A 26,319-nucleotide genomic window follows, 5' to 3' on the forward strand; every position below is an offset into this window, starting at 1 on the left:
TTACTATACTGTAAAGGAAAACGTTATTACTTGTAAAGGTATTTGCTCAGTTGTTTTTTGCTGGTAAAAATTCAAATAGTTCGTTCTCCTTTTACGATTGCTTCGCACATTCCTTGTTACTATTTTTATAGGTTAGGCCGCTATGAGAGAATCACGAGATGGTTCAGAATGATGAGCAGGGAAGTGAGGCTGATAATTGCTGATAAGGATGTGTTTGCATTAGTTCGCTGAGTGGAATAATTTTATTTGTTGAATGTTGTTTCATTTCAACGAAATTTTCTCTTTCACCTTAGTAATTCGTGCACTTTTGTAAGGTTTTATTAGGTTTGTTGTGCAACATAAAGTTTCGTGTTTCTCGCAGCGATTGACACAAAACGTTTTCGCGAAGCACTGAAATGATTCGTGCTCTGACCATTGGAAATTGTATTGTTGATAGATTTTTTTCTTTTTTTTAATGAAATTTATCTCGTATGTTTTCTATTGCAGAGTAATATCTTCTTGAGAGTAATACCAAAAATAAAAGTGTTCGTAACCTTGAATTTATTGGTTTCCCGGATTATTTTAATATTCGAACAATTCAGTTTCATATTAGTTTCTGAGTCTGTGTTTAACATCAAGCTTATCTAGCCCGAAGAAACCGGTCGATCTTTGTTTGGAATGTAAGTGAAATTATTTATTTGTGCTTTGGCCTTTTAGTTGTTAGTCTTATCTAGATCTTCTCTATTATGATAGACGAATTTAAGATCGATAAAAATTGTTCTAATTACGTAGTCTCTAATATTATTTTATATAATTTATAATTTTTGTGATTCTTCTCTTCTATTGATTTTTGTGCGAGTATTTGAAAAAATAGTTTCCATTTATAACCAAAATGAGTAAGGACACTACGCTCAATAAGGTTATTCATATTATGTCTTCTCAAAATAAGGTGCTATATGAGAAGTGGTCGAAAAGGCGATAAGATCCGTGCCATTTTCGATGACCTTCGTCCTTGCCCCAAAACAAGTCGGTGTACATTATGTCATTAAAATATTTCAAAAATTGAAAACAAGAAAACAAGACGGACAGATGGACTAGTATATAATAACTTCTGAATCGATCCGTATAATAAAAGATAGGTCTATCACAATTCCTGCTAGATGTTGCCCACAATCGCACAAACTTAATGTGCTCTTGTACCGTTATAGCGGATAAAAAGGGAAATCTTTTATTAGTAAATAATGTTCAAACTATCCCTTCAACAATCTCTTACGTGCTTGAGTTGTGCTGCATACGCTTGGCGATAATCGTGTTTTCGACAAAAGGCGTTTAAAATTTTGCAAAGTGTTATAGGCGCGCTTTTTATTATAATAAATTTTTTTGGAATAATTTTTACAATTAATCTGTAATACTATGACCAAATGTTGAAATATTTTTCTTCATTGTTTTTCAACGAAAAATTTTTTTTTATGAGGTGCTGCTTTTACTACATCTGTTAGAGATAGAATCGAAAATGTTACTCTTGAATTTGATAGCTAAACTTATAATTAACAACAAAATTGTCATTGCAAAGTTTTAATTTCTTGACAGAATCACTGACTTCTTTCGAAACGCGCTCATTCTTATGTCCATCTAACGATCATCCACATGAAGGCATGCAAAGGTGTTTTTTTTGGTTGAAAACGCTTCCACATAAGCATAAATACCGTCATTGGCGACCTTTTTAAATAATAAGTGAATAGATTATAACTTCTCAGAAAGGCTTTTCTTCACAACTATTCTTTTGGGAGCGCGTTGACAAAAGTCTAAAATTTGACGGAAGAAATTGTTTTCTTTTCTTACATTTATCGTAGGACCCAGTAATTTATATATAGTTATATATATTTGTATATGTGACGTGTATAGGAAATGTGATCAAATGTGTAGTCGAAAATGAAACAACGGTAGAGCTTTTATCTCTAAATCAGTAGAATTTCCTATTGAATTCGCCTTTCATTTCTAAGATAATGTAAAGCTAAAATATTGTAGTTAGACACGATCCACCGTTAAATACTGTTTACCACTTGATAAGATATACCAGAAATCAAAATGCCATATTCCATGATAAATGATCCGATGCCAATTCCGATTTTCAATAGAGTTCGTCATTGGATAAAATAATGTCTGCGGCGCCATGGCACATGGATTTAAATATGGTATAATAAAACCTATGTTCTTCACAAGTCGTTTTGGATTTAAATTTGCATCTGTGTCACAAGTGACGTGAGTACGAATATATAAAGTAAAAATACATTCTCTAAGAATGTTTTCCCCGATTTATATTGCCGTGTAACTGTTGTTATTACTTGTACGAATTTTAATCAAATTTGTCACTTGAGTAGCATTAAACGATTTATGTTGACTTTTGCAAAATGTTTTCATTCAACTTGTTCGCTGCCAGTTGATATTTGTAAGAAAATAAAGCAACTGCCGCTGCTGCTGCTGCCACTACTGGTACATCTGCTTTTCTGCTCGAGCACTTGCAAAGATTGCTATGCTCGTGGCACAAACTGGTTTCGCATATATTTCTTTTTACCTCTTGTTGATTTTTATGTTATATTATTTTTATTTTCTTTTCTTCTGCTTGTGTCTGCAGCTGTTAGTGACTTTGCTTTATTTTTTTTCTTTTTTTTTTTGTTCTAGCACATCAAGGTCAACAGCAATGGATATAACTGTTAATCCGAAACATAGACTTAAATGCAATCTTATTACACTAATGCCGTTGTTTTATTTGGTTTCGCGACTCAGTCAATGAATTCGTAACACATTTGAAAATTTTTCATGTTTACCTAACAATTACTGTGTAGGTGTATTTGTAATTTGTTTAAATTCAAAAAAAAAAAAAAAAAGGAAAAAAGAAAAAAAGAAAGGTTTTTAATAGATTTTACGCCTTATATTGGGAAAACGCATCGTAAGCAGTGCTAGTTAATTTTCTTTTATTCAATACTATTTTTGTTTACATGGAATGTATTCCTTTTTTTTTTTTTTTTTTTTGTATAAAGGATACAGCTTCTGTTTTACATTTGATTATAGTCATAAGTTTGGAATTTGAATTTAATGCGTTGTGGTATTTGCAAATTGAATTATTTAAATTTATTTATTTCTTTCTTCTTGCATTTGTATTTTCAAGCTAGTAAACAAAAGTTGACGTTTTTTTTTAAAAACACCGACGAAGCATGAAGTTATTACAATTTTGAGACTGTTTTGTAACTTTTCATTTCACGCAAAATATACACGTATTTTTACTTATCATTATAATCTGCGGCAATTTGGCGGCATTCAGCCTTGAATATGCGAGAAGGAAAACAAAGAGTTCAGCTTTTCAACTGATCTCTACAGGATCAGTTCATATATATATGTATATATGGAATATATATATATATATATATATATATATAGAATGAAATTTATTAAATGAAATTATTAGAGAATTTAATTCAACTTGTTGTTCAGTTTGCAATTAAGAGAAAAAAAATATGCGATTTGTATAACGTGTGCTTGGAATTCGTTGCATAATAACAGCAATTTTAAATGGCAGTTAGTATACATCGAATAAACTAACGTTGGCACAATTACTGTACACATTTTTTATTTGTTTGCAAAAAATTCTTGTTGATACCCTATAAGTGACGTTATCAAGGATTTATTCCTTCTTTATTTTTTCTACCTTTACCTTTCTTTTCCGTTCACTTATTGCTTTCACACTTTTGCAATCCTTGGCAGAATGTATGTGTTTGTCGTCAAATGCATTTTCTTTTTACATCAATATTGCATGATACTTTACATTTACGCTTTGTTGTTTCTTGAAGTGTATATATGTAAGAAGAAAAAGTGTTGTCAGAGCGCGTGTATGTATACAATGCAGTCGCCGACAAGTGCAAATGGAAGTTTCTTTCATTGGCATTTTTATTTCGTTTGAGAATGATAATACAGTTGATGCAACAAAACCAACAACAACGACAACAATAACAAATTATCACGAGGTGAAGGACGGAGAACAGCAGAAGGAAGAAGACGCGCTCTATCTCTCTGCTGTTTTGTGTCTTGTTCACAATACATATGCTTTTCACAGTCTGATGTTATTCAGTACGATAGCTGTCATAGTCTCCGGCGCTATATGCCAAAGCATAAAAATACTCATTTTATAGTATTTTTCCAAGAATTTTTCCGCAATAGTTTAATTTCACTATATTTTCGACTTGTTTTTTATTTATATAGCGGCTGCAAAATCCTATAAATTATTTGCAATTACTATGCCAGGACATTTTTGTGTTTACAGGCGCATGTTGATGCATATATGCCTGACAGTTACGTGACACTATTTGAGAGGCCATGTAAATAAGACTTACACTTACGGGTGCTATCTCATTCAGATTACATTTTCTTTTTTTTTTTTATAATTCGATATCAATGTAAGCCTTTACCAATTTGGGCCAGCGTTATTATCATTCCATCCTGTTTTTATGCTATTACCAGTTAGATCGTATTGAGACTATTTCTATTGGTATAATGCATTAAAAAAACATTTACGTTTTTCATATTCAGCCACAGATTTGCAAGTTCTAAACAGGACCATGCAATTGTTAAATGTTAACTAGTAGCATTACTTGCTATTATTTTTTACCTATCAAAAGTATTTAATGGGCGATGCAAAAACTTATTAGACTTATTTTTCTTCTACAAATGCGGTATAAATTCACTTCTTCGAACTTTCTAAACATTTCTCGAAAATTTGGATTCAAACCATTATGGGTTTTAAAAATCAAATCTTTTGAAAAGAAGTTGAAGTTTGGTTTTATTATAGAAAAAGTAAATTAACACGCACTACTTATATACTTATATAAAAAATATTACATATGTACTTAATTCTATATCATTATAAATGCATACAATAAAGTGAGGAAAATCTATAAAATTAAATAAAATAGGTTATGCGCTAAGGCTTACATAAAGTCAATTTCTAAGAATGTTGCCAGATAAGTGACAGTTTAAAATGAATTTTTTTCGTAATTTAATCAGTTTCTTTTGTAGTGGGTTCTCATTTGTTATTTATGCAAGTTTTTCAAAAATTCGATTAGGCTTCTAATTCCCAATGACTTAAATAGCTTATGCGTATAGTGTCGCTATTCCTCTGTAATCTTTGTAATCATTTCGTAGCCTATTTTGTGAAGAGCGATGACGAAACAAGATTTCCAGGTTCAAGTAAAATATCCAGTCCGTAAACATTTATTGAAAATGTTTGTCAGCGCGGTTATCGGTGCCAGGATAATTAGAGGAGTTCAGGTTAGACAATATTTTAATTTTTCGTCTTCTGAGATTTCGAAAAATTAGAAAATTTAACAAAGTACTTAATTAATGTACTTTTGGAGAATGAGCACGGTCTTTCAAATAAATCCACAAAGAAGTTGGTGATTTTCGTTGCATCCGACAATTCATAACACATAACGAAAGCTAATACTTAAAAATTATGTCCGGAATCTGTAGACGTGAAAGATTTTACGGGTAACTACTAATTTTTCTGTACTAACCTCTCAAGCAGTACAAATCACGTGTAGTATTATCGATTATCGATTACCTTTGAAATACAAGACTTTTATCGAGTTTTTATTATACCTATGTATAAAAAGGGTACGCATATAATAAAATTGGATTTAATCGAAAAAAAGCCACATCGAAATTGCAGAGTGCTCTAAATTACGGGCTCGAAGCTTTCAATATCTTTATAATATATCTTGCACACCACCTCAAATATTTTAGTCTTACTCTAATTTCCAAGAGTATGATTGCAATGCGCACGCGCACGCGCGCTAAGACTATGAATTTCCCAACTAATCAACACAATAAGTAAACTAAGATGACCTGTCCGCGTTCGGTACAGAAAATACCTATAGGTACCCATAAGCAAATTTAAGTTTTTATTAATTGTCTCACAACTCACTTCACTCTTCACTTTTAAGTTCTAATCGATATTTTTCGGCTCTGACATTTTGAACATTTACATTCATAAATTCGTTAAAAAAACGAATGATATCGCCACGGCAGAGAATCTTACCCAGCAAACGGCGTTATTAACCGTTCGTTTAATGCCAGATCACACGTATTTTTAATGACTCGCCAAATATTGAAAGAGTACAACTGGGAAGTTTTCATGCATTCGTAGACCTTCCTTCTCTAACTTCCATTTGTTTCGCTCTCCCATGGGCATCTGCATAGTGCGTGGCTGATTTGAAAGGAGTCCTCTGACGAGAACTTGTTTCAGTTTTTTGCCAAGACGGTCCACAATTTCTACCGGGAGGGCAGAATGGTATAACCAAAAAAATAGCGGAACGTAACTATCAGAATCGCACATATTTAGCTTAATTAAATTCCTTTAAAATGTATAAAAATATGCTCGAATTTTGTTGAATATTTGAATATGAAATTTAGGATAACTGAAGTTGGGGCTTCAAATTGATACAGAAAAGCGACCAACATATTGTAATTTAGAGCATTTTCCACTTTTATCTATGATTGCACTAAACTGCGACTGTGCTATCACCGTGTATCGTGTAGGGGTTATAGATCATTTATTTAATTACAAAAAGATTTGCTAAACTTTGTAGTAACTGTTTATGCAAGCTTCTTTGCACCAATATTTTTTTTTGTTAATAACGAAACTAATTCAGAATTACATTTGCAAAGCCGAAAAACAAAATTAAAAGATTACTTTGAAGATTTTGATTGATTTTATTTACAAGTGTAATGAACAACAATATTTTGCTTATTGAGACGACCAAACTCTGCGTTCGTTGAAAAATGAATGGTACATGTGCATGCTTCTTAAAGAATAATTACTATAGCATGCATATGTAGATATGTAAGCAAGAAAGAGATAACTTATATCTAACTTAAAACTGTGTATAAGCTATTAATAATATATTACGTTGCGTCTGCATAAGTCAAACATAATTGGCAGTTTGCGTACACAAATGCGGCATGAAAAATAGGAGCTAAATTACGGTAATTTTCTAAAGGACTCTTTAAGAGGACTTAAATTATTATTATATTTTTTGTTGTTGTTGTTGCTTCCTTGTAAAGAATTAAGTTGATTTTTATAATTTGCTCCTTTTTTTGTCTTTTTTAAAACAGTTATCAGCAACATCCATAAAAATCGAGGTCATTATGTTGAAATTGCTGTTGATTTTAGCAACATCGACATGCTTTTTAATAACAGTTGACACCGGTACGCCGATAGGTAAGTCGAAACTGTAAATGTTAAGCCTACATTTTACACGATGTGTGTGCCTATTTTTAGGCACAGGTGGACCTTCGTTGATATACGAAGGCAAAGATGCTTTACTGACTTGTGTTGTATCTGAGAATCATTATAATAACACTGTGATATGGAAAAAATTTGATAAAATTCTCACTGCTGGTAAAGTGAGAGTAACTAGCGATAGTCGTATTAGTGTTTTACACGATGAAAGTGAGTTTACGATTTTTAAAAGTATATTTTTCTAAATAAATAATTTAATCTGATTTACGGTTAGACCCAAAGGGACGCTTAGAATCTGGCGGTGAAGTGTGGGTTTTATTAATTAAAAAGTTAAAAATATCGGATACTGGAAGTTATGTTTGTGAATTAAATTCAGATCCAGTATTGCGTAGCATACACATATTAATGGGTAAGTTTTTATGCATACGTATTTATCTTCGCATGTACTTGTTGTTGCGTTAAAAACATAACAAAATTAACAAAAGCTTTCGATTAGTTAAGCCGTTTCCTTACAAGAACGGCAACGGTAATGACACGCTAGCTGGCGTAGGCACGGCAGCAGCAGCCAGCGAGTCGAGTGATGTGTTTTTAGTGCCCCCTCCCTTAGAGGTGGCAGACAATCGTACCTTTTGGCGACCAACTGGTGTGGGGCCACAAATAACACATGACTTTACAGAGTGCTGCGAACGCGCAAATGTCAGCCAAAATTGTATGGGTTTTTGTAATGTACATAATATACTGGACGGCACAACAGGCACGGATCCAGAGGCATGCGAAAAGGATTTCCCGCAAATAGTGCGCTGTATGGCAGATGGTCGGAACCATGTGCCATGTTGTGTTGAAAAGCAAATACCTGACTTGTGTCAGGACATGTGCCGGGGTGAGTACACCCCCTTCACCGACTTGTTACGTACTCGTGTCTCGTGCGTGCATCACACTCTTAGTGGTTTACAGTGCATATTAAAAGGTGTTCAGCAAATACCCAGCACACCTCTGGATGTTTCAGTGAGTGACGTCGCCGAGACAACTGTCACGGTTAGCTGGTCACCACCTAAAAAGTTGCCGCACACAGTCAAGCACTATAATGTCACCTTAACGGCATTGCATTCATTTGACCAAGACAGCAGTGACGAAGATATTGAAGCTGATAATATAGCAAAACACGGAAAAGGTAACAATGAAGATATAAGCATTTTGCGATTAGTCTCCAGTAATGAGACTGCAGTCACTGTTAAAAACTTGAAGCCGTTAACAATGTATACGATTATGGTGACGGCTGCAAATGATTACGGTTCCAGCCTGCCCAGCGAAAGATTGCGTATCTTTACGCATACTAGCGCTTTAGCAACTGAAGCGAAATCGGGACCTGTTATGAAAATGGAAGTACCTGACTTACCGGATATACGTAGTTGTTGCGAAGCAAACGGAATGACTCATCGTATGTGTTTGGATAAAATGTGTGATCCGCAAAAAACTGATTTAGCTACATTGCCCGACTTTATGGTATGCGCTCCTTGGTCAAATATTACCTTCACTTGTTTAGCTAATAACATCGATCACACACCTTGTTGTCGAGCCAGAGGTATACCCACCGCCTGTTTTCCTTTATGCTCTGGAAAGATTTCCACACTGGATTTTAGCTTATTCAAGTGAGTAATAAACTCAAACTTTGGATAGTTAAGAAAAGTTTCTGTTATTTAAAAGAATTCTCTGAACAGGTGTTTACGTTTCATGTCGGAATTTAGCAGCTGTCTGTTTCAGGGTTACGGAATTTTGGCTGATCCTCCTTCCAAACTGCGTATTATAGCCAAAACTGACAATTTTGTGATATTAGATTGGAATAAGCCAAAGTCATTATCTGATACCATCAGCACATATCATATAAAATTCCGTCGCTTGGGAGTCGGGGATGATTACTTGACAGTAGAGAAGGTATATAACGATATCCATATACGTTCTTGTAAATAAATTTACCATTTCGTTCTGAATAATTTTCGGCCTGAATAATTTTTTATTTTAAGAAAAACCCCCCACTTATATTAGAGGGTTTGGAGCAAGAAGTTTACTATGAATTTTATGTGGTTTCCATAAATGCTTATGGGAAAAGCGAACCATCACCACGTCTTATTACACGCACCTTGCCTGCCAACGTAGAGAATGTATACGAATCGAGATATAACATGAGCACATGTTGCCAAGCGTCTGGCCTTTTACCACAATGTACACCACTTTGCAGTTATAATATACGTTTATCGGATATCGAAAAACTAGGCCCGGCTTGTCGAGCGCAAATATGTAAGTTATGGAAAAGGAAGATAAAAACTATAGTGAGAACACAAGAAATAAATAGCTATGAAAGCAAGGCGTGAGAGAGATATTAATAGGAGTTTCTAATTGTTGTGTATGATTTAAGTTTGTTCATTTTGTCAATTTTGATATCAATCTAGCTGTAATTGCACGTTGCGCGGCAGGCGGTCGAGATCATACGCCTTGTTGCGTCCGACGGGGCGTAACACCAACTTGCATGTCTTTGTGTCGCGGCGTTTTGCCAGTCAGCCACATATCGGCATCCCTATCAAGTATATCTAGTAGTTCGTCGTCTGTTAGCGGCGGTGGTAGCTCAACATCGACTGCAGCAAATACTAATTCAGCGGATTGTCTCTCCTATGCTGGCAATATTCTTCAGTGTTTCGAAGAAGGTTAGCATGGCTATTGAAAACATGTATCTGGAAACTGACTACTGAAATAACCCTTTGATGCATTCAATTGATTAAAAATTCCAGGCACTGAGAGTATACCAGGACCGGCAGAAGATCTGCATGTCACTCAAATTACTAATACTACAATTAGTTTAGCCTGGACGCAACCACAGTTAGTTGAAGTTAATGAAAATTCAACTGTCACAGACGCTGACAACAATATAGCGAACAAAAATAATAAAAGCACCTTAACTAATACTACTGATATCGATTTTATTGTGCAGTATGGAAAAGTCAATAACATGACCATGTACGAGACGGTGGCAAAGCTAGAAAGTGTAAGTACAACCATGTGAACTTGAAACGAATTATGAAAATAAAATATATTCAAAGACAAAGAGAAAGTAAGCAAAAAAATATAAATATATGTCTTAAACATTATTGGCATTGGTGGGAAATATTTACGTTTACTTCATTCATTTTTTAAGGTAGTAAGTCTTCATTAATGCGTTCATAATTTATTCGGAAAGCCTGTTTAATTTTATTTAATAATAAAAAATATTCAAAGTTCGTAACATAGCCTTTATGTTGCAACAATAGTTCAGATTGGGAGTCTAACTCAGACCTTTTCAGTTGGTCCGTTTCAAGAAATTTATTAAATTAATTGGACCTTCGTATTTTCGATTTAATACATTGTTTTATTGCTTTTTGGGAAAATGGTAGCACAGTACAGATTTACAATAATATATATTTCGAGATTAATAGGAGAAAGAGCAAAAAATTTCTCTTGAACGGAAAACAACAGTATGACCTAGTGGGCAGTTACGGTTGATAGTTCGACGTATTATTTGCACGCAGTGTATTTATAGACGGTTCTTTTTTGTTCATTTTGTTTGAACACACAAAGTTCGTATACGTTCACCTTCTCGTGATTCTCCATTCCTGGCAAAGTATTCTCGATCCGTAGTTACATATTCTCGGTGTAGGGTTTTATATATCTGATACTGTGGTGGACCGTTATGTTTTGTATGCAATCAGTAACTAAATATACGGAACGTTTAGCAGGCGGCAATACGTTCACTTTTTTCCCTCGCGTATGCTAGCAGGAAAAGAGTAGGAGTTCCTCTGTAAGCCGAAGGTCCGTCCGGCACATACGTATTACACGTCCGCTGTTCTTCATTGACCGCGTTCCCAATCGGTTATCCTCTGAACACAGCGAATTCTCCTCAAGCAAGTACATAGTACATGTTCGCATATGTCCCATCGATTCTGATTTGAATAAAAGTCAAGGATAAGTATAGTGAAATAAAAGACTAATGGTCGATTAGGGTCGATTAAGGAACAATCTATTATACATCTTCGCTGTCTACATCCTGAAAACACTATTTTTTATTACTTCCTTGTTTATCTATCGCTGAACAACTAAAAGATTGATCTTACGCTGCTTTTGTAGTTGTCGGCTACTACATGTGAAGTTTTGCACTATTGTGTGTATACCTTTGACCTAGTTGCTAATAGTGGAACAACTAGCGTACAGTAGTTCATTCGTATGTTTATCGCTTCTTGAGGAATAGTTTAGAGAATAACTAAGCTATATGGTGAGCTTTATTACTTAGAGTTGTTTAATCATCTTTTTATGTATTATCATTAAGAGAGTAAGTTATGACATGGAGTCTAAACAATTGAACGTTTTCAAAACTTTTGAGTGCGTTGAATGCGCTGCAGCTTTGATTAAAGCTTAGAGATTAAATTAATTCTGTGGTGAGATTAATGAAAATTTGTCTTTAGTATAAACGTTAATCGTAGTCGACTACTTATACACTTACAATACTATATATATATATATATATGAAAATATTGATGTATAAGCATGTTATAAAAATGTTAAGTACCAAACTAGGGAGTACAATATGTTTCAGCCGAAAGAAATGTTTCTTTTGCAATGCTGATAAGTCTTATTTCACAAAGATTTTAGAAAAGAAGCACGCGCGACCAAAAACTATTATCGGCGACATAAATGAGTTTACAATTCTTCCTAAATGCATATCTGAATAGCAAAGACATCTGCTCATTAACAACATTTGTAAATACTATTTACAGTTTATTGTTGAAGCTGGCCAGGAATTTTTTTTTTAGATCGATTTAGTTTCAGATCGTTTCTTTGTTTGCTTTGGCGGCATTTGAGCGCTAGTTTTCAATAAGCAAAATCACATCAAATTCTGGATCGATTTAAGCATGTCCGTCTGCGTGATATCTGTTGTAAATATTTTCCTGGCTGCAAGAATGAAGCTATCGAGTTCATGTTTGCCAAGATCATTGAAAGTTTTCGTAAGCAGGTTGGCCTTGAAAATGGGCTAAATCGGCGGAAAGACACTCCTACAGTATCACGTAAATCGGGAAATGTTTGTTTTGCTAAAGGAATAAAAATTTGGTCTTTAAACTTATAACCTACGGCAAATTAATATACAACGGAATGCACGTAACATATCCGTTCGTTTGTCTGACCGTCTGTCGTTTATGTAATATCTGTTGTAAACATTCTGTTAGCTGGTCTACATGTTTACTAAAACATTTTGCAATGATCTAAATCTGTCAAGGAATTTTCCTACAATGCTTTAATGCTTATGGAACAAAAACTGGGAACATCTTTGCTTTCCATAGTTTTTCCTGCTTCCTCATAAAGTACAGCACATACGCCATATAAATTTCCGTTTTAATTCCGAAAACAGAAAAAGACCAGTCGCTTCCGCCTAATATTGTAGAGTATTAAAATTAATTTTTTGTCCATTTTTTTTTTAAATCGGTGATGGGTATAAAAGATTTATCCATGACCAAATGTAATTTGCTTACTTGTTAAATTTCGCATTTTCATTCGTACATTTCTTAATACAACACTATTAGCGGGTCTCCAAAACCGTCGGCATTTTCGAGAAAATTTCGAGAAAATTTTATGTGCGAAGACTCGCAAATCATTTTCTAAGGGTTTCGTAACAAGTTATGCTTACCTAAAATGGCAGGCGGGATGAACGGCTTCTGTATTATTTATAAAGCAACCGATTTTTACACGAGAATTTAATTCCACACTTAACATACATATCTTCCTACAATTTTTTTAAACTCCCCTACAATGTATATCATAGTTTTTTTTTTATAGCATATTGGACTTAAAAAAAGCAAAAGCTCAGACGACGCCTGTCAAACGTTCATGTCATTTCGATTCTTTATGTGCGGCAGTTGCGGTGGTTTTATTGTTGCTATGTTTGTTAACTTCGAAACAGTTGGAAAAACAGTTATACAATGCAAACTTAAAAAGGACTTTAAAAGTGGCTGGATGGGACCGCCCTCCGTCGCAAATAAGAATTTGTTGGCCGTTTTACGACTTTGAGTAAGATCTTACGCACAATGGTTATGCTATGGATATCCAAAAGCGAAACTCTCAACAGAAAGCATAAAAAAATTAACCCTTAAAATGTTTCTCGAGATACTCGAAAAATAAAGTTGAAAAAGAAAACTGGTCTTCTAAATATATATATTAAAAAGCCCATCATCAATTTGTATGAAAATTTGAGCATTGGAAGGCTGTTTTTCCAATTGTTGCCACGTTCACTCAAAGTGATACCATAAGATACATGGACAAGGATTGCATGAATTGAAATTCGAATTGCTGTTTTACTTAATGGTAATCTTTGGATCTGGCCGCCACCGACTGTTATTCATTTACAACTTTAAAAAAATGCTTCAGCGAAAAAGATAAGAACATTATGGAAACTAAAGTGTATTTTGAAAGTTTTGACGAATATTTTTTTTTCTGTCCTTTTCTATCAGCAGAAATATTCGTAGAAGATTTAAATGGCGATAGAAATACTGCGTCCGTATTATAGGCATTTTGTGCGCACTGGATAACTTAACAAGTACAAAACAACTATTTGAAGTCATATACAATTAATTAAAAGAAAACATATCGACAAGTCCGGAGTTTATTTTATTTATGACTACCACGGATCGATAATAAAGCAAGTATAATATACACCGACTGTAGTCGAAGGAAAATACATGTTGATAAGCATGTAGTGATCGATTATGCGTACAAATTAATTCATTTGGAATGGTTTTAAACCAACAGAATTTTCAATCTCATTTCACCCGATTTGGGACGCATACGGTCTCTTCTACTAAATTAAATTTATTCGTGTACTGTAAAGATCATGTACTGTGCAAGAATAATATGGATGGAATTCTTCTTTGAGTATTTTGGGGCTTTAAATTTTTTAAACCTAAGCACGTTTTTAATTAAATGCGAACAAATGTTCACTTGTTTCGGGATTACATACTCGCATACATATTCATTCATACAGATATCGATATATATATATATATATATATATATATATATATATTTAATACCGAGAAGGGATTGATATTAATATATACTTGCTTACAGTCATATGAATTTATGGCTTAGCTATGCTTAACATACTTTTCGTTATCGTGATAATGAAATTGGTGATGATATAGATTATAACGATGACGGTATCGTTTAGTATGCTATTGCTGACGCCGCTATTATAGTCTCACTGTTTGCTATTGTGCTCTATCTGTCTATCCTATACTTTTAGTATATGAGTGCAACAGTCGACATTGATGGCTACGAAGATAAAGGTGCATTTCTATGCTGACAGTAATGTCAATGTTGGCACTGAATGATTATGATGGCATGTTTTACGAATACAACAGACTTACATTATACTTCTTATGCTTAAAAGTATTTACTACCCAGCAAGTATCAATCTCGGCATAATTAGCATGAAAAGATTTTTAAGTTACGGATTGTGGCGCCTATGTATTCCTTACAAGCACAATGATGGGCATATCGTATTATACTATACTTATTGACGTTTTTACATTTGGAAATATGCGTTAAGCCCAATTAAGTATGTATGAACGTAAGTTTTCTTTAATTATCATGGTGTAGTGTATTCCTTCCGCCAAGCCTGCTATTAACGATTAATTTTCTTTGAACTGTATGGCCTCTTTGTATGAGCCTCTTGGCCAGAATTATGGATAGCGCTTTTCAGAATGCAATGGTTCGTCAACTTGATTTGGCTAATTGAAGAAATTAAATCTAATCTGAAATGTTTTATAGGAATCATTATCGGAGTCAACTCGAACGGCAATTTTGAAGTGTGCACAAACGTTTCGATAAGTATTTTTATCGAAAAAGTATTGCTTCTAAGCATATGAAATGAGTTTGCATCGAACTAAATTTCGATGGCAGTACTGTATCGGAGGTTCGCAACGACCATTAAAAACAGATTCCATGTTTCTTACGGTAGCAGTAAAAGTTGTTTCTAAAAGCAATCCATTTCCTTCCCTTTTTTTTGTTTTTAATGCAAAGAATCGAATGATACAATGGAAAAGAAGGGATAATTTCTGTAATCGAAATGTTAATATTGAAGATTATAAAAATATTCTTTAGGAAACACTTGGTTTTTCTTGAATCAGCCACAAAGCCATAAAAACAGTGTAATCATCAATAAACTTTCAATGACAATTTTTGATCTGAAGTGCTGATCAATATCGACTTGAGTTAGATGCATTTTATGTAAATCGCCTGACCAGCACACTTAATATTAACGAATTCCCCCCTTCTTCTTATGTTTCGTTGCCATTTTTTTTTTTTTTTCTATGGCATATTATCGATAATAATATATATTTCTTAATCTGTCACTTAATAGCTTTTTAAGCAACATTCTCATCTCAAAACAGGAAAGATTTGAATAAGAATCTTCTAAAATGCACGTATATATCGTTTGATCCATTGAGGAGATAAAGTTTGAAAAAACACTAGATTGGCATATAAGCACAATTAAAATGTGTAGCTGAAAGACACAACGTATTGTCGTCGGTCATTCAATTCGTTTTATTCAGTTATTTTGCAATAAAATTTGGTTGCATTAACAAGCGAGCGACTTAGTAGAAGTGGCAAAAATTGTGTAAAATAAATAAAAACAATAAATATACAAATGTGCTCGTATTATTGCAGCATAACAGTACATTCGCAACATAAGGCAAATAAAACATTGGACCCACGAACCGACCGCACCGAAAAAAATATATTTATGTTCAATTCGAATAAACACAAACAAAAGCTGCGAAAAAAAAACTTTTTTTTTTTTTTTTTAAAAGGAATAAAACCAACTAAAGGAATTGTAGTCAGACAAGGTCGACCGTTAAATGCTATACACTATATCATCTAATTTTCACGATAAAATATCTAAACATCAAAAAATATATTTTGTTTTCATGTAGTCGTAGCACTGGGAGCATTTATAAAATAGCAGATCAAAAATATGAGTTCAAATTTAATTTCTTTTTCGAAGCTCTCCTCATTCTCTATCTATTTTTATCATAAATTGGATTAAAAATTAGACTGAGATTAGACCTTGTTCTCATAAAATTAAATATCACTTACAGAGTGGGGTCTAACAAATAGGCCATTCATATGTCGAATTACTATTATGAACTAATTTTCATTATAAATTCTTAACAAGTAGATACTTTTGCCATATGAAGATTGACTTTTCGTTCAAGTTTCCAAAAATGGGGATTTACAATACGATTTATTCACACCAATCTAATATTTGTCACGATTTCTGTCGAGAAAATTTGAAAATTTTAATTTCGTCCAATACGATCCGTGTTCAATAACGTGTGCCCCTACACCGAAACAGGTCAGCTAACTAAACTAAATTACGCCCTAAATTTATCTCAGAAATTACGATTTGTAGTTTGTGCACAAAATACTTCAACAGACTTAAGACAGTCTGGCATAATAGTTTAAATAAATTTAGAAAATGATTTTGAATCGATCGCTATAATAAAAGTTGTCTCTGCTTGAAATTCTCTTAAGTCTCTCATACATTTGCATGAACTTATAATATACTCCTTAACACAAGTGATGTAGCGTAGAAAAATATACAAATATATTTATATATATGAACCATTTTTAGTGGGAAATAACATCGGTGGCCGGCCGACACTGACTTAGTTAGTGCTGGATTTAAATATGTACCAATAAAATGAATCAAATACAAAAAAAAAAAAAGAAAAAACAACAAACAGCATGGTCAACACCTTTACTAGCGCAACTCATTGTAGAGGGGTGAATGTGTGCAAAGCGTAGATTTGATGAAAAAGTCACAGATGCATGTGCATGCATTTTTATCCATCTACGTATGAAGTGAACGAGTATACGCATACAATGCGTTCGTACAATATAAAAACATATTCGTATTACAATCCAATGAATTATTGTAAATTGTTGAAACCAAATCAATTGTGTAAACGAACTTAAACGACAACCGATTAAGTATCAAGCTTAAGTCGACTTTTTAAGTAGCTACGAGCACATCCAATGAAAAATATATGAAATGTTTGCCACTTTTAATGACCTGAAGATCTGTTTCTCTATTGACATATTTAATATTTAAATGAACTTTTTTATAATGGAGCACTAAGCCCTTGACTGTTGCCTTGAATGCGACGAACAGCAGCCATGCCTTTGGGCGAATTTCTACTATGTTTCGAAACAACTTGAAACCTATTCAATACACAATCTCTTTTTTTTAAAACTCCCCCCTTAAACGATAAATTAGAAGTTTCATTGGTACATCAGTTCTATGTTAATGATTGATTTTGACCCAATATTCTTGAGAATGAAATGGACGGATTGTCTCAGTAAGTTTGACAAACCTATATTTTAGCGAAACAAGATTTTCACACTACGCAATATATAATTATAAGCGTTACTCACGACTTTTATTCAAAAGACTTTTTTGAAAACATTCAGATACTATTATTATAGGCGATTTCTATCAACAAGTACCTATTTTATTATATTCTTTGCAAACAGTACTACTTCGATTCACGTATGCAATTATCAAAAAAAAAAAAAAACAAAAAAAAACTTTGAATTTTTTCGACTTTTTTTTTCATCCTTCATCCGTAATATTTGTTATCGACTTTGCAAATTATGGGCAGGTGTACAATTGTTACAACCGTAATTATAGTCGATGGTTAAAATCCAGCTTTTCTTATTTTCAAATTATCGAGAATGAACAATAGGTTAAACGGAGTTAACCACCTAATCATCGATATCTAACCTTTGCGAATTCTAAACCATAATCTAAAACAACAGACTTGCTGTGGCTTAAATGTGGCTACTACTGGGCTGCGGCGGTTATCGCCATAAGCTTATTTCTGATTCGAACGATGCATTTGCCATTGAATTTGTGCGCTTGTAGACATTAGGAAGACACAAGTCGTGCCATGTTCAATTATGATAAAAGCGTTAAGACTAGTCATTCTTTTTCATTTTTTTTTTTTTTTTTTTTTGTTTTTTCTTTGAATTATTTGAACGTTTTTGTTAAATCGCGATAGCGAAGCACTCTCTCCGGTTATTGATTTGAAATGAAAATAAAATGTAGAAAAATAGAAAATTTGACACGTTTATGTCAAGGCATTTTTGTATTCGAAATATTTTTTTAAAATAAAATTTTAGTTACAAAAAAAAAAAAAATAAAAAGAATAGAATTTTAAATCAAATGAGAAAGCCAGAGTTTATCAGTTAAACAAAAAATTGTAAATTTTCGTTGGATATATTACATGCATATATATCGTCTTTTCAATGAATAAAGATTGGCATAGCTGAAAAATACAGGATTTATGAAAAACAACAAGAAGGGTTAAAATGGACAAAAAACCAAATCCTTGATATGCTATACGTATGACGCGATGCATATAACAAGTTAATATTTGATACATCGAGCAAATGCTAACATGGTCTGTAATATGTGATCTGTTCAAAATCATCATCTGTAAGCTACTAACAAATTGCATGAAGACTTATCTATCCCTTTATTTGAAGGCTTAGATGAAAAAAATTAAATAAAAATTCGATAATCTCTAAAAAAAAACTATGAAAATTTGACGCAAACATAAAAAAAATTAAATAACATGAACAGTGAATATTGAATGTTCGTATACGTAAGAGTGTAAAGGCCTATCCTGTAGATAAATAAATATAAATATAAAACTAATTAAATTAATAACTTCATTAAACTTAACACATACAACTTCGTGTTTACATTGAACACTTGTTACAACAACAACGTAGCGAATTTTCTCAAGAAGAAGAAAAAGAAGAAGAAGAATAAATATGCTTGAATAATAACCCTAATCCAGACATTGACCTTGAAATATAAGTTAATCAACAAACCATAATGGCATCTAAACTGATGTCAAGAAAGAAACTTAAAATAAAATCGGTTCAAAAGCCAATCTTTAAACAATGTATGCGTCGTATTAACTTTAAAATTTTTCAAATAAAAGATAAATAATATTTCTATGCAAACAATAAGTTTTACATTTCATCAATTAACGCAGGATGGATGAAGTTCGATATTAACCCGGTTTATTTATCAAAAATTAATTTGGGTGCAATCGCCACGATAGACTCTTAATGTACATATGTCCTTTTCTCGTTTCTTTTCTTTTTTTGTGATCATTTTGTATTTCTCAAAATTATTTTAGAAATTATTTAGAACTTTTATTGAAATTCGTTGCAACTTTACTTGGGGCAATGTACACTTCGATAACTGCGAAGGTGTTGTCAAGAACCTTAAACCACGAAGAATGAAAAAAATTGTCTTTGGGAGACTGACATTAGACGGACATGGGACAAGTTTGCTTTCACTTAACTACGCTAAAATTCTTGAAGTTTGATTGCCATTTGCGTTTGATAGGACATCAGTGGAAAATGTACCTTTTCAAATTGGACTGTTCTTAATGTCGCGCCGTTATAATGCTCTACTTTTAAATGAGCCGATTTACTTTGGAACCTATCTTGTATTTGTATGACGCCATGTAAATAAGACTCTAAAGAGGAAGAAGTGAAGGGAATTTCCTGGGACAATATTTGGAAATTATATCATTTTCAGTTACTAGGGATAGCTGTTAACAGTTGAACTGACGATTCGAATTTCACCTTTGCTTGTCGTTGGCGGGGGGTTATGAGTATATGAATAAGAAAGGGATAGTGGATGATGAAATCAGCTAAATTACTTTGACTCTAAGTCATGTCGACGAATTCATTATCATCGAGCGAGTTGTGGCAGTTAAAGAGAAGAAGAAAAATGCAAATTGTATATTTTTTTGTTATGAGTAGATTGACTAATGTATTATGCGATTTAAATTAAGCACACTTTAATCGCGCTTACTATAATTGCAGTGTATTTTAAATTTTCCGAATTGCCATAAATAATTGGGCATAACAACAATTCCTCAAAAGTACTTAACGTAAAATAAATTCACAAAATTTTACACAATATTTTTTGTTTTTTTTTTTTTTTGCTTTTTTTCTTAATTTATTACAAAATTCTCTTTAACACTTTCATTGCGCAATATTCAAACAGCATTCGTTTTATTGAAACGGTTTTTTTTTATTTTTTTTATATATATATATATATATTTTTTACTTGGGATATTTTTTTTTTTGTTTTTGTTTGTTTTTTTGCAAAATCACTTTACATAGGAATTGGTGACAAACGAGACTTCATTGGATTTGGTCAATTTAGAGCCGCATGCTTTATATCGTATTATGGTATTAACACACGGCAAATATGGTAACTCATTGCCATCATCGATGTTATTAATAAATACCACAGAAATGATCAGCAATCTGAATGGCTCAAACAAATCGCAAGGTAAGTACAAACATTAAAAATGTAAGCGCGTGATCAATTTTAATTTATCCATATATGTATAGAATCTATACAAGTATATATCCTTTTATTGCATGATTTGTAACTTAGAAATTTATGGTGCACCGTCACCACCACACGCATTGGCCATCGTTGCTCATAGTGCTACCTGGATGCAATTGACGTGGCAACCACCGGAATATTCGCATCCTCATGAAAAAATCACTTATAGGTATGCTTTAAATTAAATTAGAACACAACCTATGTGCGCAAACACATTGGCAATGTGGCGGCACATTTAATTCAACTCTTAAAAACTTTTCATTATTCCTGGCAATAGCGGGTATTCGTTATATGTCGACATACAGTTTAAAGAGTTCAGAAACTTTATATAATATATGTGTACGTGTATGAGTACATTTTTGACAGCCGGTTTATTATATGTTAATTCGGAGAAAGTTAATTACCGTTCGTTTCTCATATTATTTAGAACAAAAACTTAATAAATTGTTTAAAAAAAAAAAAAAAACAATTATTATTATTATTAATATTATTTTTTTTTTTTTTATATAAAAAAATATATCCTTTCTCTCTTCAGACTATTTATTAACTTTATTCGAAGTTTTTGTTTTGTTTTCCACGTGTGCACATCTGCATATGTATTTTTGCACATATATCATCAAAAATATTTCATTTTTATATTGTGTGTTTGAGTTTGTTGAACGTATTCTCAGAGTTTATCACAAGCCTATGAAAGCGGAAAAATTCAATAGAATTGAAACCAAAGTAGCCTGGTTACGGATGAATAACCTTAAGCCCAGTTCACAGCATATACTTTATGTAGAGGCCGTAGGAGAAAAAGCAACGTCACTGCCCTCTGAAACATTAGTAGCATGGACAGATCCAGCATTGCCGGCATTTGTCGATGTAAGTTTGTGGAAAAAAAAAAAAACAAGCGAACGAAAAACTATGATATCTCTTTTCAATTCAATCTATAGCCACCGACCGTACATCCTGCTGACAATATTCCCGAAGGGGGCTCTATGACTATTTTGTGTTTGGCTTTGGGTAATCCAGCTCCTACAATTTCTTTGTATGTGGGTGGTCATTTGGTGAGGCAGGATACTTCACGACATATGGTTACTGTTATACATAATGTAACGGCAGATATGGAACATGTTTCATGTTATGCCGATAACGGTTATGGTGTACCTATGCAAGCCACTAGAAGAGTTAATATATGCTGTAAGTGATGCGCGCAGACAACAATTATTTTATTTAAATGGCAAAACTTTTTTTTTTTTTTTTTTAATTTTATTTTTTGAATTTGGTCGTGAAAAAAATTTCAGATGCACCGAAAATACAGGCGGCCGGTATTACAGTCGCCTCTGTAGGCAACGAAGTTGAGTTGCGTTGTATGGTTGATTCCAAACCGGCTCCTAAGACTATATTTTGGCGGGATCATGATGGCCGCATACCCGTCATCCAGGGCGGCAATTATGATATTTCTATGCGAACAAATGAATCACGTCCCACTATATATACTATGGTTTTGCGGATTTATAAACTTCAAGCGACCGATGTCGGTGATTATTTTTGCCACGCTGAAAATCCTTACGGTTCTGCCACAATACCCGTCTCAGTTCGCATACGTAACACTCCCGCTCTCAATCACAATGTTTCTGAATGCTGTTCTCAAATGAATGTTTCGTCGGCCTGCCGTAGTGCCTGCAGCTATTACGTTGATATTGATGCTATAGCTGATAGACCCGAATGTATAACTGAATTCGATAAATTGATGAAATGTGCTGCGGACGGTTCTGATCATCGCACTTGTTGCGCTGATGGCAATGTGCCGCGAAAATGTCTAAATTGGTGTAGAGGAGAACCGGTGCGTTCTAAAGAGATTTGTAGTCTACAGTACGCTCGCACTATTGTAGGATGTTTTGAATCGAATCGCGATCGTCTGCCAGGACCACCGGAAAACATAGCTGTCAGTGTCGTCTCAGATAGTGAAGTGATTATAAAGTAAGTGTCCAAAAATGAAGAGATATTCTTCCATAAAACAAAAATCAATACATTTTAGTTAAGTACTTAATTTTCAATATATATATATATATATATAATGCCTGCTGAGTAGAGTTCTTTGCAACTGCTAAATGAAATTCCGCCAAGCTAACTTACGCTTAGCAATTTCATATTTTAACTATGAAATAAGCAGATTTTCGCTGATAAACACAAAAATAGAGAAAGAAGTGAAAACAAAATAACGGAAAACTATTGTTAAAGTTAAGTTTGTAAGAAAAATTTTAAGGAATATGGAAAAACAATTGTAAATTTGTCTGGCGAAATTTTTGCACTGAGGATCTTTGTTATTCATTGCTGTTGGAAAGAGAACGAATATAGTAATTAAATAAAAACAAGCTCTCGTATTCTCTACTTATAAATACAGATGGGATCCCCCAACCAAGAATCCAAATGTTGTCGATGGCTATCGTATCTTCTACCATGAAGCCGCTATAATGGGTAATGATGCAGCTGTGGCCTCTGCAAACAATGAGCCAAACGATTCGTTGCTTAGCAACGCAACAAGCATGCAAATGGGTAGTAATGTAACCTTGAGCACGAATGGCGGCGGTGCTGGTGTTGGCAGTAGCAACGAAGTGAGACGTATAGACGTCAAAGAAACGAGTGTTAATATCGATGGTCTTAAAAGAGATGTTTTGTACGAGTTGGTTGTTAAAGCTGGCAACACATATGGTAAGTGCATTTTATTTTAATACCGTTTCATTCTTTACCGTTGTCAAGTTATGTAATACGTAAATTTGTTTTAATCCAAATTTGTCGTCTATTGTCCGCTTTTGTGTTTAGGTGCTAGTGTTTTAACGCAACCGATCAAATTCACACTTGGGGACCATCATGTTACTTCTGCCACAACATCATATTCGCATGTGGGTACAGTTAGTGGTATTGTAGCCAGCATTTTGGCCATAATGCTGGCGGCAGCTGCTATCATATTCTATAAGAGGCATCGTACCAGCAGCAAAGCCAGCTCAGGGGTGGCATTTGAGAATCCCACTTACACTCGAGGTTTAGAACAAGTACAGGTAAGCGAGAAAATAACTAAAGTGCATTATTTATGTGGCCAAATTAGTTGGATTATGTAGGCGCAAACGTGGCGTGGGCAATATGGACGGCAAATTTAAAAGAGTAAAAATTTAAATACATTGAAAACTGTGAATGTGAAAAAAAAAAATTAATTCTTATATATTTATTAGACTTGAAAGTCTTAATTTATTTTTCTTTTTCCTAAGATAGACTTTTTTTGCTTAAGAGAGAATGCAGTTTGCTTTCTCGTTGCGCGTCTTGCGATAAACAGGCAAATCCTTATGACAACAGATATGTTACATACGCTATAAATAGTCGTTGTTTCTAAAAGTATGTCCATACTCGGTTTGTTGGTTTATAAACCAAAGAATTTTTTACTAATTATTGAAAATTGTTGCTGCCAAGTTTTCAAAATGAATAAATTTATTGGACTTTTATTAGATTGTTTAAAAAATGCAATGCGTAGTGCGGATCTCTCTCTCTCTCTCTCTTTCTTTCTTTTTATTTGGGGAAAGGTAGCAATTGTTATGATGACGAAACAATGGAACAATGCGGAATTTACGTGTGTCAAAGATGGTAAAGGAACAGCTGAAGATGAATCAGGTAAACCATCAACCCCAGCCGCTAATGAAAAAACCAATAAGAGTCTTTTTAAATAAGCTTAAACAACTGCAACCAGTCAGATTTCTAAATATCTCTCACACAGTGACGCAAGGATCAGCATATATAGAAGCCAGACATTCACCTTACTGTGGGATATTTGCACTGACAATATTATATTGTTTAGGTGAAAGATCCGATTCCTAAAGACAACCTGCGCTGACTGAAATGGGGTGGGAAATGAGCAGACTCAAATATATGTTAAAGCTTTGTAGAATTTTAACAATTTGAATAGAAAAATTTTGCTCGAGAATTTCGTAAATGAGTTCATTGTGTCAAACTGGATCGAAAGCTGTTTTGATGTCGAGTAAAATCATTTTAGTTCATCTTCCAGAATAATGCTTTGTGTTATGTTCCCTTCTGAATCCAAACTGTTGCAAAGAAAGGATATTGTTGTCATCAATGAAGGAAGTCAGCAAGCTTATCAGCCTGTATGCATAGGGCCACATTCTAAAACTAAGGATTAGAACCACTTTTGAAGATTTAAATATTCACGAAAAGTAATACAACTTGAGACAAGGGTTTTTGATGCTTGTTAAAGAGTAGACTCTTTTTTTAGGTAACTGATTTACATAGAGGTTACTAATAAAATCAATGTCAGGCGATTTGTTTTTCTTTTTTAAGATTTTATGTTATTAGAGATTTTTTCGACCTTTGGAAAATAAATGCAAGGTGACGTAATAATAATGGTGTCAATGATGTCGAATAATAATGTTAGCAACTTTGCTGATACAGTTGAAATAATCGTGACTGAGATTACAAGTATTCTACGAAAATATTACATCTGCCTTATTGATAAGGAAAGTAGTTAGTGTTTTAAATTTCAAGACATGTTTAATTTTGCTTGTAGCAGTCAATTGCATTGTTCCAAATAGGACATGCATTTTTCTTTAAAGAGAAGATCATAGAAATCCAACGTTGATTTCTATACATTTCAGTTTCTTTTCGAATTCGAAAATATATCAGTTGAATGTGATCAACTCTAAAGCGCATCTGTTCAGGAAAACCAAGGGCTTTTAAATTTTTACTTAGACAACATGAAGTATTAGCAACCGCGATCGAAACAAGGGGAGACTTTAGGATAGTAAAACGAAACCATTAAGTTTACTGATTATTTTTGTTAAAAGCTCAAGAGCTTAAAATAAACACAAACGTATGCCAGTACGTTGTTACATCATAACTCGATTTACAAGAAGAAGCGCGTAAAAAAATCAATCAAACAGATCATTTTAAAAATACCATAATCGCCTGACACGGCTACGAGTGACCATTCCTGCTCGTTATGTGATAATCGTTGTAAGCTAATAGAAGCCATCAAAGAGAGTTCTGTTGCTATGTGAAAAGATGGAAACACTCTAATTTATAAACTAACAAACCGAACAAACTTTCCTTCGGATATTAATGACAGTTGCGTTAATGTGCCAAAAAAAAAAAATTTATATTGACATTTAAGGCACAAATATATTTAAAATAAAAGCCTCTTATTCCTTTTTTTTTTTTTTAAGTGTTACATTTATCACATCACTCAATAAGTCTCCGGTGTAACTTGTTGTTTTTTTTTTTGGCAATTTTGTTATTCAAGTACACTTATATATACATAATAACCGTCTTTCTTGACTTTTGCCTTTTTAGTTCCTTTGGGCGGTTTTCACTGTTTGCTCTCCACTCGGCTGATTGCCGATTCGACTCTGAAGTGTAGTGACGATTCGATTTTTCCTCCAAAGTCAGTCAAATGAACAAACGCGACATCCACTTCGAACAGACCTTTCTCGTTCATACAAAATGATGGGTGGGCTGATTTTTGATGTTTTTAGGGCGT

At 33.5% G+C, this 26,319-nt stretch overlaps 1 protein-coding gene across 1 annotated transcript in view; it reads left to right on the forward strand.

Moving 5' to 3' along the window:
• The window catches only part of LOC119631390 (Ig-like and fibronectin type-III domain-containing protein 2), a 117,408-nt gene that overhangs the window by 81,231 nt on the left and 9,858 nt on the right, over positions 1-26,319 (forward strand). Inside the window, exons 3-17 of the mRNA XM_038023545.1 lie at positions 7,147-7,252; positions 7,313-7,483; positions 7,548-7,682; positions 7,770-8,922; positions 8,992-9,205; positions 9,295-9,568; positions 9,721-9,972; positions 10,057-10,310; positions 20,564-20,735; positions 20,844-20,964; positions 21,467-21,659; positions 21,731-21,977; positions 22,082-22,760; positions 23,185-23,492; positions 23,604-23,839. Of these exons, the coding sequence (XP_037879473.1) occupies positions 7,180-7,252; positions 7,313-7,483; positions 7,548-7,682; positions 7,770-8,922; positions 8,992-9,205; positions 9,295-9,568; positions 9,721-9,972; positions 10,057-10,310; positions 20,564-20,735; positions 20,844-20,964; positions 21,467-21,659; positions 21,731-21,977; positions 22,082-22,760; positions 23,185-23,492; positions 23,604-23,839 (4,482 nt within the window). The 5' untranslated portion in view covers positions 7,147-7,179. The remainder of the gene's footprint in view (positions 1-7,146; positions 7,253-7,312; positions 7,484-7,547; positions 7,683-7,769; positions 8,923-8,991; positions 9,206-9,294; positions 9,569-9,720; positions 9,973-10,056; positions 10,311-20,563; positions 20,736-20,843; positions 20,965-21,466; positions 21,660-21,730; positions 21,978-22,081; positions 22,761-23,184; positions 23,493-23,603; positions 23,840-26,319) is intronic.

Source organism: Glossina fuscipes, unplaced genomic scaffold (assembly GCF_014805625.2).
Source record: "Glossina fuscipes isolate IAEA_lab_2018 unplaced genomic scaffold, Yale_Gfus_2 1, whole genome shotgun sequence".
NCBI lineage: Eukaryota > Metazoa > Arthropoda > Insecta > Diptera > Glossinidae > Glossina > Glossina fuscipes.